This window comes from Oncorhynchus mykiss, chromosome 8 (genome assembly GCF_057628025.1).
Source record: "Oncorhynchus mykiss isolate SJ-2025 chromosome 8, ASM5762802v1, whole genome shotgun sequence".
NCBI classification, from domain to species: Eukaryota; Metazoa; Chordata; class Actinopteri; order Salmoniformes; family Salmonidae; genus Oncorhynchus; species Oncorhynchus mykiss.
In genome coordinates this window covers 16,554,082-16,570,287 of record NC_143029.1, presented here as the reverse complement: position 1 = coordinate 16,570,287, position 16,206 = coordinate 16,554,082, and the positions used below count along the sequence as shown (strand labels likewise).

The following is a 16,206-nucleotide window of genomic DNA, read 5'->3' as shown; positions in this document are numbered from 1 at the left end:
CACACACGAGAGAGAGAAGATCGCCTATACTATGAGTTCTGTTTCACTGACTGACCTGCCACCAGCAGGATGGGCTGCTTGTCCGGGTGCAGCTCCATCTGCCTTGCGATCCAGGGCCCATCAAAGTGGGCGTACCACCAGCCCTTCTTTTTGTTCTGTGGGTCCTTGTACTGGTCCCCGGGCCGGATGAAAGGGATGCGGAAGTAGCGCTGCTGCCTGTTCATGGCCACCTCATGTTGCCTGGCTGGGATGGGCGGGGCTGAGTTCGCCTGGGCTGTTGGGGGAGGGGCTAGTTAGACTAATGACGCTTGTTGATTGGAATGGGAAGGAACAATAGCCTAACCAATAGGGGTGGGGTAGAAACAGGAACCAATATGAATGGTAACAGGAACCAATAGGGATGCAGGGAGTGTGATGTTGCTGGAGCTAGGGAGGAGGGGTCAGCACTAGCAGTAGATCACAGAGCTACTGATCAAAGGGGGAGTAAATCAGAGCGACAAGCAGCATGTCAGGTGTTTGTTAAAGAGTTTGAATGCTCATATCAAAACATAAAGAGCATAGATTTGAATATTCTCTACAAAGTGGAGCGTAAATAAATGAGGGATAGTGATTGAAGGGGGTGGATGGGTGGGAGGCTCTATGGATAAAAGGACCAGAGAAAGACAGTGGTAGAGTAGCCCGCAACATATCCCAGATCCACAGTCACCAAACAAAATGGATCTCTCACTCCAACTTAGTAAAAGTAGAAGTACAACATTTTGTGACTGACTGTGAAGACGCTAACACGTCGGCACCCCAACCCCATGAAGGTATTATATTACCTAGAGACAAGGAACAGCAATGGCCGCCCACCCATTCCCAACACCTTTCAGAGTCCCTCCCTCGTTTTTGTTCAGAGAGAAAGCTGAAACCGAGAGTGACCGATATAATTTCTTTGTGGCATTTGTTCCAGTGACATACTTTATATACACTGCTCAAAAAAATAAAGGGAACACTAAAATAACACATCCTAGATCTGAATGAATGAAATACTATTATTAAATACTTTTTTCTTTACATAGTTGAATGTGCTGACAACAAAATCACACAAAAATTATCAATGGAAATCAAATTTATCAACCCATGGAGGTCTGGATTTGGAGTCACACTCAAAATGAAAGTGGAAAACCACACTACAGGCTGATCCAACTTTGATGTAATGTCCTTAAAACAAGTCAAAATGAGGCTTAGTAGTGTGTGTGGCCTCCACGTGCCTGTATGACCTCCCTACAACGCCTGGGTATGCTCCTGATGAGGTGGCGGATGGTCCCCTGAGGGATCTCCTCCCAGACCTGGACTAAAGCATCTGGCAACTCCTGGACAGTCTGTGGTGCAACGTGGCGTTGGTGGATGGAGCGAGACATGATGTCCCAGATGTGCTCAATTGGATTCAGGTCTGGGGAACGGGCGGGCCAGTCCATAGCATCAATGCCTTCCTCTTGCAGGAACTGCTGACACACTCCAGCCACATGAGGTCTAGCATTGTCTTGCATTAGGAGGAACCCAGGGCCAACCACACCAGCATATGGTCTCACAAGGGGTCTGAGGATCTCATCTTGGTACCTAATGGCAGTCAGGCTACCTCTGGCGAGCACATGGAGGGCTGTGCGGCCCCCCAAAGAAATTCCACCCCACACCATGACTGACCCACCGCCAAACCGGTCACGCTGGAGGATGTTGCAGGCAGCAGAACGTTCTCCAGACTGTCACATGTGCTCAGTGTGAACCTGCTTTCATCTGTGAAGAGCACAGGGCGCCAGTGGCGAATTTGCCAATCTTGGTGTTCTCTGGCAAATGCCAAACGTCCTGCACGGTGTTGGGCTGTAAGCACAACCCCCACCTGTGGACGTCGGGCCCTCATACCACCCTCATGGAGTCTGTTTCTGACCGTTTGAGCAGACACATGCACATTCGTGGCCTGCAATTTTTTTATGGAATATCTACATAGGCGTACAGAGGCCCATTTTCAATTATGTTAGCACAGCTGAAAACTATTGTGCTGATTAAAGAAGTGTTAAGGGAATTTTTATCAATGATGACTAATTATGTATACGTTTCAATCAGGACTGACTAGTCCAAATGCTATTATGTACTGTATATGTATGAATTTTCTCTCTTGCTCCCATTCCCAATTGTATATAATATAGTCAGGAGTTTAGAACAATCCCTTGGTACAAATGAATGAACTATCTCCAGACTGTCTAGAATGCTATCTACACTGACTGACCTTGGCTTCAGGCGAGGAGGGAAGGCTCGAGAACTATTGGGCCTCTCTACCAGTGTCAAGAAGAGATAGAACATTTAGAAAACGCTGACGTCATTTTCAGTTTATAACCTGTGGCAAAATGTGTATGAAGCAGTACTCTCTTGAAATAAACGCTGTTACCTGACTTTTAAGACCGGGGCTCTGTCCATTCTTATAAAATTATAGGGTCTTACAAACCCTTTGAATGCATTGACAGAGTGTTTAATTTTGATTGGGAATTGAAACAGAGGAATTTAGAATTCCTTCAACAAGAAGCAATAAAACTGACCTTTAGTCTAGGTGTGTATCTGGAGCATAAGCATTTGTGGGTTCGATAACAGGCTCAAAATGTCCACAAACTTTCTTCTGAAACTCGTCAGTCTTATTCTTGTTCGGAGAAATGAAGGCTACTCCATGCGAGAAATTGCCAAGAAACTGAAGATCTCGTACAACGCTGTGTACTACTCCGTTCACAGAATAGCACAAACAGTTTCTAACCAGAATAGAAAGAGGAGTGGGAGGCCCCGGTGCACAACTGAGTAAGAGGACAAGTACATTAGAGTGTCAAGTTTGAGAAACAGATGCCTCGCAAGTCCTCAACTGGCAGCTTCATTAAATAGTATACACAAAACACCAGTCTCAACGTCAACAGTGAAGAGGCGACTCCGGGATGCTGGCCTTGTAGGCAGAGTTCCTCTGTCCAGTGTCTATGTTCTTTTGCCCATCTTAATCTTTTATTTTTATTGGCCAGTCTGAGATATGGCTTTTTCTTTGCAACTCTGCCTAGAAGGCAGGTTGACGTGTTATGCTGTCACACTCCCATAAACACGATGAGACGGAGACCCGCAGTGTCGCAAATGGCACCCTATTCTCTATGGGCCCCGGTCAAAAGTAGTGCACTATCTAACATACTGACTAGACCGGGCGCAACATAAGCATGTGGATTTTGTCCACCCACACCAGATGCGATCAGGACACACAGGTTGAAATATCAAAACGAACTCTGAACTATATTAATTTGGGGACAGACGAAAAGCATGAAACATTTATGACCATTTTGCTTACTAGCTTGCTGTTGCTAGCCAATTCATCCTGGGATATAAACATTGGGTTGTTATTATTACCAGAAACGCGCAAGGTCCTCTACTCTGACAATTAATCCACAGACAAAATGGTAAACAGGCCTCCCGAGTGGCACAGTGGTCTAAGGCGCACAATTGGCCCAGCTTCATTCGGGTTAGGGGAGGTTCTTGTCCCGTCGCGCACTAGCGACTCCTGTGTCGGGCCAAGCGCAATGCAAGCTGACACGATCCCCAGGTGAACAGTGTTTCCTCCGACACATTGATGTTGCTGGCTTCCGGGTCAAGCGGGCGTTGTGTCAAGAAGCAGTGCGCCTTCGACCTTCGCCTCTACCGAGTCCATACGGGATTTGCAGCAATGGGACAAGACTGTAACTACCAATTGGGGAGAAAAAGGGGTAAAGAAGAAAAAAAAGAGGAGTAAACAGAGTTTGTTTCTAGTAATCTCTTCTCCTTCAGGCTTCTTCTTTGGACTTTATATGGAGGTTGGCAACCAACTTTAAGGTGCATTACCACCACCAACTGGACTGGAGTGTGGACCTTAGTTCATCTTTCAATCACCCACGTTGGGTATATGCTCCTAAAAACCAATGAGGAAATGGCACGTGGGTATATTCTCCTAAAAACCAATGAGGAAATGGCACGTGGGTATATTCTCCTAAAAACCAATGAGGAGATGGGAGAGGGGAACTTGCAGCGCTTCAAGTGTCACAAATAGAACCAAGTTCTATTTTAGCGCCTGGCTACAGAGACGCTCGCTTACGCGCGCGAGAAGTGTGGCTGCAATGAGTGAATAACATGCATGTGTACATTTATTTTACAACGCGAGCAGTGTGGTCAGCATGTGAGGAATAAGGTGTCATTTGGGATGCGCCCACACATCCATCCCAAACACAATTTAGACTGATTGGGAGCTAAAAGTGCTTAGGCATTGTCAGCGTAGCCACATCACATTTGCATCAGCATCAATAACACCAGCCATTTAGGCACTTTGAAATCTCTTTGTACACATCCTCATTCTCGATCAGCTTACGTTAGACGTTTGACTACACTGTGTCTCGTACAATATCCTACACCTTAATAATCTTCGAAGAATGCCAGGTGTACTTAGTTGACACACATAATCTTCAAGGTGCACTTACTGTAGTTGACACCCCCTTAATAATCTTCAAGGTGCACTTACTGTAGTTGACACCCCCTTAATAATCTTCAAGGTGCACTTACTGTAGTTGACACCCCCTTAATAATCTTCAAGGTGCACTTACTGTAATTGACACCCCCTTAATAATCTTCAAGGTGCACTTACTGTAGTTGACACCCCCTTAATAATCTTCAAGGTGCACTTACTGTTGTTGACACCCACTTAATAATCTTCAAGGTGCACTTACTGTAGTTGACACCCCCTTAATAATCTTCAAGGTGCACTTACTGTAGTTGACACCCCCTTAATAATCTTCAAGGTGCACTTACTGTAGTTGACACTCCCTTAATAATCTTCAAGGTGCACTTACTGTAGTTGACACCCCCCTTAATAATCTTCAAGGTGCACTTACTGTAATTGACACCCCCCTTAATAATCTTCAAAGAATGGCAGGTGCACTTAGTTGACAACCTCTTAATAACCTTATTCTGTCCCAGGAATAAAATAACATGCAATCTAAAGAAGATTCCTTTTTTTTAGAAAGAAACCAGTTGCTCTATGATTCCTTACGCCATCACCAAGTTTGCATCCCAAATGGCACCCTATTTTCTATATAGTGCACTACTGTTGACCAGAGCCTTATGGGTCTTTGACCAGAGCCTTATGGGTCCTGGTAAAAAGTAGTGCACTACAAGGAAATAGGGATGCATCCCAAAACAGAAAGTAAACCCCTTCCACACACCCTCCGTTTCCCCATGGTTAATAGATGGGTTAGGGGCTGAGGTTAGTGATGCTGTTACATCGTGGAGAACCACTTACGTGCTTGTCTCACACGAGGTGCGAGATCTGAAAGTAAACATGCCAGGTTACACTTACAAACATCACATGCAGTATGACACAGGTATGAAACAAACAACATGCAAGACAAGATCATGGAATGACAAATGGATTTCCTATGAATACATTTTTGAGCCTATCACAACATCATAGATGTTAGGGGAAGAAGAAACCATTATATATAATGACAGAGTCATTACCACATCTTTACATGTGTTTACGGTAGCCAGGACTGGCCTAAATGGATGACACCATAGGCATGGAAGAACGGGGAGGGTCATTCCACTGTATATGGTCATTCACAAGCAAAATCATTAGATTGTAGGCTATATTATGCTAGGACCCTGAAAATATGAGCTCTCCTCAGCCTCTGGCTTGTTATTGTGTCAGAGAGCAGGTAGAGGTATAGCTGGTACTGTGCTGTGTATGCCCACTAAGTGAGAGGTGGGGGCTGGGCATAGCTACAGACCCTATAATTATACATGATGATTCTGTTTGTAATTCTATGGGGGCTGTGTATGTGGTCCAATCAGTAGTCTAACAGACTAAAATAAAGTGTGTCTGCACTCTGTCACACGGGGGAAAAATAGCTCTTTGTCGTCATGGTGACTGCTCATGGAAATGAAGCAGAACCAGGAGCAAGACAGCACAGGTTTCTATGGAGAACAATGAGAAGAGGTCAGGCTGGAGGAAGAGAGCAGCCACCACCAGGATGTGTCCCAAATGGCACCCTATTCACTAGTATCAGTACTATATTAGAATACTCAATAGGGGGCTAAAGCTAAAGCTAACCGAGACAGTCTCTTTGGGTCTGCCTCCTCTAGGGTATTGGGAGCAGAATAAAAATGGATGTTATTCGAATCAAGCCTATCAAATAATTGAAAAAGACACCTACAGTAATGTTGTACTGTATAACACTGTCTGAAATATCTCCTGTGGGTTGGGGTCCCTTACCATAGTCAGTGACTGATTTGGGGGCCCTCTGCTCTGTGACTCCGGGGTTGTTGCCACGCTTCTTGTTCTTTGACTTCCAAGCGTGGTAGACCTTCAGCCGGCGGTGGAACTCTTCTCGGCAGGCAGCCAGCAACTCAATGTCTGCAGGTTGAGAGAGAGAAAAAAAGAGAGAGAATGGGAGAGAGGGTAGAGAAAAAGAAAAGGAAGAGAGAGAAGAAAGGGAGGGAGAAATATGAGAGCATAGCAGGTACTGAAGTATACCAGAACACTAGAATCCCCATGGTCAGAGCTACACACAGACAGACGGACGGAGGGACTGCCAACAGACGGATTGACTGCCAACAGACGGACGGACGGAGGGAGGAACTGCCAAGAGACGGACGGACAGACTGCCAACAGACAGACGGACTGTCAACAGACGGACGGACGGAGGAACTGCCAACAGACGGACGGACGGACTGCCAACAGACAGACGGACTGCCAACAGACGGACGGACGGCGGGACTTCCAACAGACGGACGGACGGCGGGACTGCCAACAGACGGGCGGATGGCCTGCCAACGGACGGACGTGCGGGCGGCCTGCCTGCCAACGGACGGGCGGGCGTACGGACTGCCAACGGATGGGCGGACTGCCAACGGATGTATGGAGGGGTGGACTGCCAACAGACGGAAGGGCGGATTGCCAACAGACAGACGGATGGACGGACTGCCAACAGACAGACGGAGGGACGGACTGCCAACAGACAGACGAACGGCCGGACTGCCAACAGACAGACGGACGGCCGGACAGACTGCCAACAGACAGACGGACGGCCGGACAGACTACCAACAGACAGACGGACGGCCAACAGACAGACTGCCAACAGACAGACGGACGGACGGACTGCCAACGAACAGAAGGACGGACTGCCAACAGACAGACGGACTGCCAACAGACAGACGGACGGACTGCCAACAGACAGACGGACGGACGGACTGCCAACAGACAGACGGACGGACTGCCAACAGACAGACGGACGGACTGCCAACAGACGGACGGACAGACTGCCAACAGACAGACGGACGGACTGCCAACAGACAGACGGACGGACTGCCAAAAGACAGACGGACGGACTGCCAAAAGACAGATGGACGGACTGCCAAAAAACAGACGGACGGACTGCCAACAGACAGACGGGCGGACAACAGACAGACGGAAGGGCGGACTGCCAACAGTAGACGGACGGACAGACTGCTAACAGACAGACGGATGGACGGACTGCCAACAGACAGATGGACGGACTGCCAACAGACAGACGGACGGACTGCCAAAAGACAGACGGACGGACTGCCAAAAGACAGATGGACGGACTGCCAACAGACAGACGGGCGGACAACACAGACGGAAGGGCGGACTGCCAACAGTAGACGGACGGACAGACTGCTAACAGACAGACGGATGGACGGACTGCCAACAGACAGATGGACGGACTGCCAACAGACAGACGGGCGGACAACAGTCAGGCGGACGGACAACAGACAGGCGGACGAACAACAGACAGACGGGCGGACTGCCAACAGACAGACAGACGGACGGACTGCCAACAGACAGATGGACGGAGGACTACCAACAGAAAGAAGTCTGAGACATACTACTCAAAGATTTTCATTACTTTAATAACAATTTAAAAGTCATAAAAGAAGAAAGACGAGACAGCATTATGAGTTTCATTGTCAATCTATGTCTTCATGAAATTCTAAAACAATTGCTGCTAGGATTAAAATGCATTTAAGTTGTCAATCAGCATACTGGCTGAAGTCCCGGAGTGAAATATGGTGTGAAATTAGATGGTTAATACCTGCTAAGTGCCTTGCTAAAGTTGAGTGCACAAATATGGCTTCCTATCGTCCAGATAAATGAGTCATTTCACTGTCAAAATGTCTTCCTGCAATGTGCATACTACTTAACATCAGCATGCCTGATTGTTTCGAAGGAAAACTGAGATGTTTTACTTTCAATACAGATGGGTCTGCAGCCCCAGATACCTATTGTTGGGCATATTTGACACATACGACACAGAGCTTGGGGAGCTGCCAATCAGTCTACGTCCCAAATTAAACCCTATTCCCTACATAGTGCACTACGTTTGAACACTGGTACCATACTGTTCTACCAAATGATAGAAGAATTTGATCAACATGTAAAACGAAGTGATCAAATAATAAGGTGGGTATTAATAAATAAACATAGAGCAAGTAAAAGCTGTAAAATCATAGCTCACTTTTAACCCTAAGCAAAACAGTCTCAGAGAACTGACAGTTCAATATTACATGAGGTTCGTTAAGAGCAATATCACAGCAAAATGTCAGAGTCAAGTTTCTTAATGATTTTCAACCACATGTTTGGCATGGCTGACTTTCTTACCACAGGATGTGTTGATGGCGTCCCTCAGCTCTGCGTATTTCCACTTGCTGAGCTCGTACTTCTTGGTGCCAGCAGCAGCAGCTTTGGTAGCCTGAACCTGTGGGCCTCTGGCAACACAGACACATCCAGGACAGTGGGGTTACAACCAGCACAGTGGGGTTACAACCAGGACAGTGGGGTTACAATCAGCACAGTGGGGTTACAACCAGCACAGTGGGGTTACAACCAAAACAAGAGCAGTATACAGTGGCGGCTCCGGGGTGAAGTTTTCCCTGGGTACAGATCTAGGTAGTCACTAGCTGGCACAGTCACAAAGCCGTTAAACCCAACCACACTGCACACCCTAATGCCTAACACTAACTTTAAGTTAGGATAACAAAAGTATGTTTTTTAGACAATAAAGACAATTTTGATTTTGCAGCTGGCCTATCTAGCAAAAACTACTCAGTTCTGCCTCCATGGCAAGATTCATGACAATAAACGTCAAACTGCAACTATTAGTGGGAAAAACGCTAAACTGACTTAAGATCACTGTCTAGGGGAAATTTCACCCTACTCCACAGTAGAGCAAAATTGACACGATCCACAAGGAAAGAGATTTCAAAGGTCATAATTTGGGAGAGGTCCCGTTGTAGACTGAGTCACGCCATTATTTACTTACCGCTATTTGAAATAAAAGCTAGCTAAAAGTAAGTTATTGTTTGAGATCTAACAACTTAAAAAGATTTGAAAACCAATCATTCATTTGCATGATGGCGAGCCCCACCCCATTGTGTAGGAATTCTCAACAATGATTAATGGTTAATTGTGTGGAATTATGCAGAATTACCCCTAATTAAGGCGATGAATCCCTATTAAGACGATTAGTATTTATTCACACATCATATACTTCTGTTGATCATGCCGTTTCTATCCATTGAGGTTAAAGTGATTGTGAAGATTTTTTGAGATGTCAATCATGGAACTTAAAGTAAGGATCTCTACCCACCTAGACAGAAGCTCAGACATTTCCTTGGCCATTTCCTCCCTAAAAGGACATGATGAGCCCAGCACAATAACAGTTAGAACCACGGAGAACTTTCAATACCATCCAACTGTCACACGTGTACAATGATTGCAGTTCTAAGATGGCACACAGAGGAAGACGACGTGTAGAGAGAGAACGCTTATGCTTTACAGGTGGCGTGACACACAGAGGCTGATCTGTCAGTGTGTGTGTGTGTGTGTGTGTAATCGTGTCTGTGTAGTGTGTGTGTGATCTTTTCAGCATGAGGCTGTAAAAACAGCCCAGAACTCCTTCGTGCTGTTCTGAGAAGGACGATGTTACATAATTACAAGAGCTTCTCTTCCTGATTGGGACACTCAGGTGATGCACACTGAGACAACGTGCACATTCTAATATCTACACTCTGCCTAGATCCTCTGGAACTGTCCTTCATAGTGATTTCTTATTACCTGACGAGAGAGCACATTTCCGAGAAATTGATCAAGGGCTTAAAAAAAAAAGTTAAATGGACCATACGGCAAATCCATTAGGACCCTTTAAAACACCCCTTCAGAGAGTGTCATACAGGTGAGTGCACAGCAGAATGTATCTGATTCACAATGTGACACATCCATTAGGACCCTTTAAAACACCCCTTCAGAGAGTGTCATACAGGTGAGTGCACAGCAGAATGTATCTGATTCACAATGTGACACATCCATTAGGACCCTTTAAAACACCCCTTCAGAGAGTGTCATACAGGTGAGTGCACAGCAGAATGTATCTGATTCACAATGTGACACATCCATTAGGACCCTTTAAAACACCACTTCAGAGAGTGTCATACAGGTGAGTGCACAGCAGAATGTATCTGATTCACAATATGACACATCCATTAAACACACAGGCTGTGGAGAGCTGAGGTCTAGTTACCAGATGCTAGTTTCGGTGCTACTGCGTACAGCAGAATGATTAGTAATATCAAGATAATGGCCAGCGCAGTCAGCTTAGCCGTTGCATTTCCACAATGCATTCTTTTCAGCCTCAATATTTAAAAAAACAAACAAATAAAAGCATGCATCAAAAAGGATATAAAGTGTGATATTCTATGTGTACCACTACTGAATAAAATAAAGTGCCAGAGTGCTGAAGGTGTGTTTAAACATAGTGAAGGAGGTGTTTAAAAGTAACCTACATGGACATGCTCTTGAGCTTTTGAGATCCACCAGCTCCACTGCAACAAGAGAATGGTGAGGATTACAAAGGAGCTCTGACACTGTACACAATACAGGAGCCAATCAGGAACTGGAAAAAAAGGTCATTCCCTTTCCTCTCTTACTTTGATTGGTTAAAGGATAGATCATTCCTCTCTGACATTAATTAGAAAATAAAGGAAAATGATTGACATTCAAAGTGATTCAGTCATGTCTGATAATCTAATTCTGACGTCAAATTCCTTGTACATGTAAATAAAGGTGATTCTGATTCGGAAGTTGAATTATGAGATTGTTTAAATATCAGAATTATCCTATCATCCATCGATCAATGGCTGTGCTTGCTTGATAGAGTTAAGATTGGTTGGTTGACTTAAAAGATTGCTACAGTATGCAGTGCAGTTATGGTTCAGTGGTCAGGGGGTGGTCAGGTTTAGGTTGGACTGGGGAGTTTAAAGGGTTGAATCTTGGTGTCTTACGTAGCTCTCTCTGGGGAGGATGGACCACCTGAGGTGCCGTTACTGGGAGAAGAGAAGAAGAGAAGAGATTGGTTACGCGGGCCGACTGACGCGCAGAGATTAAAAATATATTTCCATTTCTCCAAAATCTACATCAAGCCCCATCTCTGCTTTACATCAGAGGGGTAGAGACAGTATGTTAGTGAGCTATTACCTGCGCAGGCCTGCGTCATTCTGGGTGTCCTCTGGGATGAGTTCAGCCTCGCTCTGGGCGATCCTCATGGCCAGCTCCCTGTCGCGCCTCTCCTGCTCCAGGATGTTCTGACGCGCCGCCGCCTCCTCCCGCTCAGCCTCCAGCTGAACATCCATCTCTGCCTGCAGAGAGAGGGCATGTTTGAATATATGCGCGCGCGCGCACACACACACGCACACACAAATCCGTACATCACAGACAATCCCAATACCACCAAGTGGGTGGTTCTTTACTCCTTGTAATAAGGGATGCCGGGCAGCTGGGGGTTTGGACGGACCCAGTAATATGATTGGATTGTCCTGCCTGCACCATGTCCACTCATAAGTCATTCATAAGTCATTCATAAGTCATTCTCTTCCCAGCCTCAGCCAGACTCATGAAGGGTACCAGAAACAGGGAAAAGCTGTCAGATCAAAAGCATTGAGATATAACATAGGCCTAACATTTTCCAGTGCTCTCAAAATAGCAGCCCATCCCTGCAGGTTCGGTGTGTCTCCAGGTTCAGAAAATTGGGTGATACTCCGTTTGGCACCTTCTTCAGTCCCTTTGACAGCTTCCTCACACTCACACTCTCTTTGGGCCACCCACAGTAACACAAAGGACAAGAATAGGAGAAATACAAGCACCTGTGTGTCTCTCTGTTTCCCGCTCTCTCTCTAAGCCCAACATTCTCTCTCTGTCGGTCTTTGTCGGTCTCGCAATTTAAATTCAAGGGTCTTTATTGGCATGGTTTACATTGCCAAAGCAAGTGAAATGGATAAACAAAGTGAACAGTAAATATTACACCCATACAAGTTCCCAAAGAATAAAGACATTTCAAATTACATATATCTTTATACAGTGTTGTAATGATATGCAAATAGTTAAAGTACAAAAGGGAAAATAAATAAACAAATATGGGTTGTATTTACAATGGTGTTTGTTCTTCACTGGTTGCCCTTTTCTTGTGGCAACAGGTCACAAATCCTGCTGCTGTGATAGCACACTGTGGTATTTCACTCAGTGCCACCCACACTGTGGTATTTCACCCAGTGGTATTTCACCCAGTTCATCAAAATTCTATTTGTTTCATTGTGGGTCTGTGTAATCTGAGGGAAATATGTATTTTTAATATAGTCATACATTGGGCAGGAGGTTAGGAAGTGCAGCTCAGTTTCCACCTAATTTTGTGGGCAGCGTGCACATAGTCTGTCTTCTCCTGAGAGCCAGGTCTGCCTACGGCGGCCTTTCTCAATAGCAAGGCTATGCTCACTGAGTCTGTACATAGTCAAAGTTTTCCTTAATTTTGTGTCAGTCACAGTGGTCAGGTATTCCGCCAATGTGTACTCTCTGTTAAGGGCCGAATATCATTCTAGTTTGCTCTGTTTTTTTGTAAATTCTTTCTAATGTGTCAAGTAATTATCTTTTTGTTTTCTCATGATTTGGTTGGGTCTAATTGTGTTGCTGTCCTTTTTGTTTGTTACCAGAGCCCCAGGACCAGCTTGCTTAGGGGACTCTTCTCCAGGTTCATCTCTCTGTAGGTGATGGCTTGTTATGGAAGGCTTGGGAATCGCTTCCTTTTCGGTGGTTGTAGAATTTAACGTCTCTTTTCTGGATCTCTGTCTTTGTGTGTGTGTGTGTGTCTCTTTCTCTCCATCTGTGTGTGTGTCTCTCTCTCTCTCTCTCTCTCTCTCTCCGTGTCTCTCTCAATTAAATTAAATGAAATTCAATAGCCTTTATTGCCAATAGCCTTTATTGCCAAGTTAAATGACTTACTTTGTCAAAATACATATAACAACAATGGTGGGACCAACAGCAATAAGACACCAATAATAATAGTAGTAGTGGAAATGGTGTCACCATTAACAGCAACAACAACATTAATGAGAATAACAATAGATGAAAGCAATGGGCAGTCTCCACATGACTGAGAAGACACATGACACGGTATGAAAGCCAAAACGAAACGGGAAATATTATTGACATTACACTGCACTTTTTCACTGGCTGTCACTCGGGTTGTGGCAGGGGGACATTTTGGGAAAGAAAGATTATCTTAGGTCTGAGTATTTGTCACAGTGTAATAGGAAATGCAGTTCTGTCTCTCTGAGTTAGCACAGCCTGTCCTATCAGATTTTCGGAGTGCTGTCCAGCGGCCCTATCAGGATGGTTTGGGTTAGTGAACTGAGCCTTAGAACCAGTTGACTGAGGGGACTCTTCTCTTGTTTCATCTCTTGACATCAAGTGTTACGTGTTACGTGTTACGAAATGTTTTGGTTTTAGATGGTTGTAAACTTTGATGGCCCTTTTTCCTATTCGATTAAGGAGGGGGTATTACCCCAAATCTTTCTTTGCACTTGCAATACAGTCTTGCAAAACTTTGCATGCGGTATTTCGATTGGATGTTTGTCCCATTTGGTAAATTCATTATTTCATACAAATTAGGTAATTCATTATTTCATACATTTTGAGCCAGATTCTAATTTCCTTTTAATGTCATAGAATGCTCTTCATGCTTTGTCTCTCAGCTCGTTCACAGCCATGTGTTACTGATATTTAGTCCTAGATACAGTGCCTTGCGAAAGTATTCGGCCCCCTTGAACTTTGCGACCTTTTGCCACATTTCAGGCTTCAAACATAAAGATATAAAACTGTATTTTTTTTGTGAAGAATCAACAACAAGTGGGACACAATCATGAAGTGGAATGACATTTATTGGATATGCCCTTTATGTTTGAAGCCTGAAATGTGTCAAAAGGTCGCAAAGTTCAAGGGGGCCGAATACTTTCGCAAGGCACTGTACCTGTCGTTTTTCAAGTGTTCTATTAAAACGGTGTCCAAAAATAATTCATATTTGTGATCCTGATTTCCAGACCTCTTTTGGAATAACATTATACAGTGGGGCAAAAACGTATTTAGTCAGCCACCAATTGTGCAAGTTCTCCCACTTAAAAAAAACATCATAGGTACACTTCAACTATGACAGACAAAATGAGAAAAAAAATCCAGAAAATCACATTGTAGGATTTATTTATGAATTTATTTGCAAATTATGGTGGAAAATAAGTATTTGGTCACCTACAAACAAGCAAGATTTCTGTCTCTCACAGACCTGTAGCTTCTTCTTTAAGAGGCTCCTCTGTCCTCCACTCGTTACCTGTATTAATGGCACCTGTTTGAACTTGTTATCAGTATAAAAGACACCTGTCCACAACCTCAAACAGTCACACTCCAAACTCCACTATGGCCAAGACCAAAGAGCTGTCAAAGGACACCAGAAACACAATTGTAGACCTGCACCAGGCTGGGAAGACTGAATCTGCAATAGGTAAGCAGCTTGGTTTGAAGAAATCAACTGTGGGAGCAATTATTAGGAAATAGAAGACATACAAGACCACTGATAATCTCCCTCGATCTGGGGCTCCACACAAGATCTCACCCCGTGGGGTCAAAATGATCACAAGAACGGTGAGCAAAAATCCCAGAACCACACGGGGGGATCTAGTGAATGACCTGCAGAGAGCTGGGACCAAAGTAACAAAGCCTACCATCAGTAACACACTACGCCGCCAGGGACTCAAATCCTGCAGTGCCAGACGTGTCCCCCTGCTTAAGCCAGTACATGTCCAGGCCCGTCTGAAGTTTGCTAGAGAGCATTTGGATGATCCAGAAGAAGATTGGGAGAATGTCATATGGTCAGATGAAACCGAAATATAACTTTTTGGTAAAAACTCAACTCGTCGTGTTTGGAGGACAAAGAATGCTGAGTTGCATCCAAAGAACACCATACCTACTGTGAAGCATGGGGGTGGAAACATCATGCTTTGGTGCTGTTTTTCTGCAAAGGGACCAGGAAGACTGATCCGTGTAAAGGAAAGAATGAATGGGGCCTTCCTCTTCTACAGCGCTGCTGGAGTCTCCCGCCTGTTTAGCGCTGCCAGAGCCTTCCGCCTCTACAGCGCTGCCGGAGTCTCCCGCCTGTCCAGAGCTGCCAGTCTGCAAGGAGCTGCCAGTCTGCAAGGAGCTGCCAGAGCTGCCAGTCTGCAGGATGCCGCCAGAGCTGCCAGTCTGCAAGGAGCCGCCAGAGCTGCCAGTCTGCAAGAAGCCACCAGAGCTGCCAGTCTGCATGGAGCAGCCAGAGACGCAAGTCTGCATGGAGCAGCCAGAGACGCAAGTCTGCATGGAGCAGCCAGAGCCGCCAGTCACCATGGAGCAGCCAGAGCCGCCAGTCAGCATGGAGCAGCCAGAGCCGCTAGTCAGCATGGAGCAGCCAGAGCCGCCAGTCAGCATGGAGCAGCCAGTCAGCATGGAGAAGCCAGAGCAGCCAGTCAGCATGGAGCAGCCAGAGCAGCCAGTTAGCATGGAGCAGCCAGAGCAGCCAGTCAGCATGGAGCAGCCAGAGCTGCCAGTCAGCCAGGATCTGCCAGAACTGCCAGTCAGCCAGGATCTGCCAGAACTGCCAGCCAGCCAGGATTTGCCAGAGCCAACTACCTGCCTGATCTTCCTCTCAGTGCTGAGCTTCCTCTCAGTGCTGAGCTACCCCTCAGTCCCGAGCTACCCTTCAGTCCCGAGCTACCCCTCAGTCCCGAGCTACCCCTCAGTCCCGAGCTACCCCT

At 45.7% G+C, this 16,206-nt stretch overlaps 1 protein-coding gene across 12 annotated transcripts in view; it reads right to left on the bottom strand.

Moving 5' to 3' along the window:
- LOC110529476 (unconventional myosin-VI) overlaps positions 1-16,206 on the bottom strand; it is a 125,400-nt gene that overhangs the window by 2,565 nt on the left and 106,629 nt on the right. For 2 of the 12 annotated variants that reach the window (XM_036984870.2, XM_036984869.2), the window contains exons 28-35: positions 11,573-11,733; positions 11,380-11,421; positions 10,882-10,920; positions 9,690-9,728; positions 8,702-8,808; positions 6,296-6,436; positions 5,324-5,350; positions 56-274 (exon numbers count right to left, since the gene is read on the bottom strand). In XM_036984870.2, coding sequence (XP_036840765.1) covers positions 56-274; positions 5,324-5,350; positions 6,296-6,436; positions 8,702-8,808; positions 9,690-9,728; positions 10,882-10,920; positions 11,380-11,421; positions 11,573-11,733 — 775 coding nt within the window. The remainder of the gene's footprint in view (positions 1-55; positions 275-5,323; positions 5,351-6,295; positions 6,437-8,701; positions 8,809-9,689; positions 9,729-10,881; positions 10,921-11,379; positions 11,422-11,572; positions 11,734-16,206) is intronic. The other 10 variants (XM_090242660.1, XM_036984871.2, XM_090242661.1 and 7 more) reach the window with 5 other exon arrangements.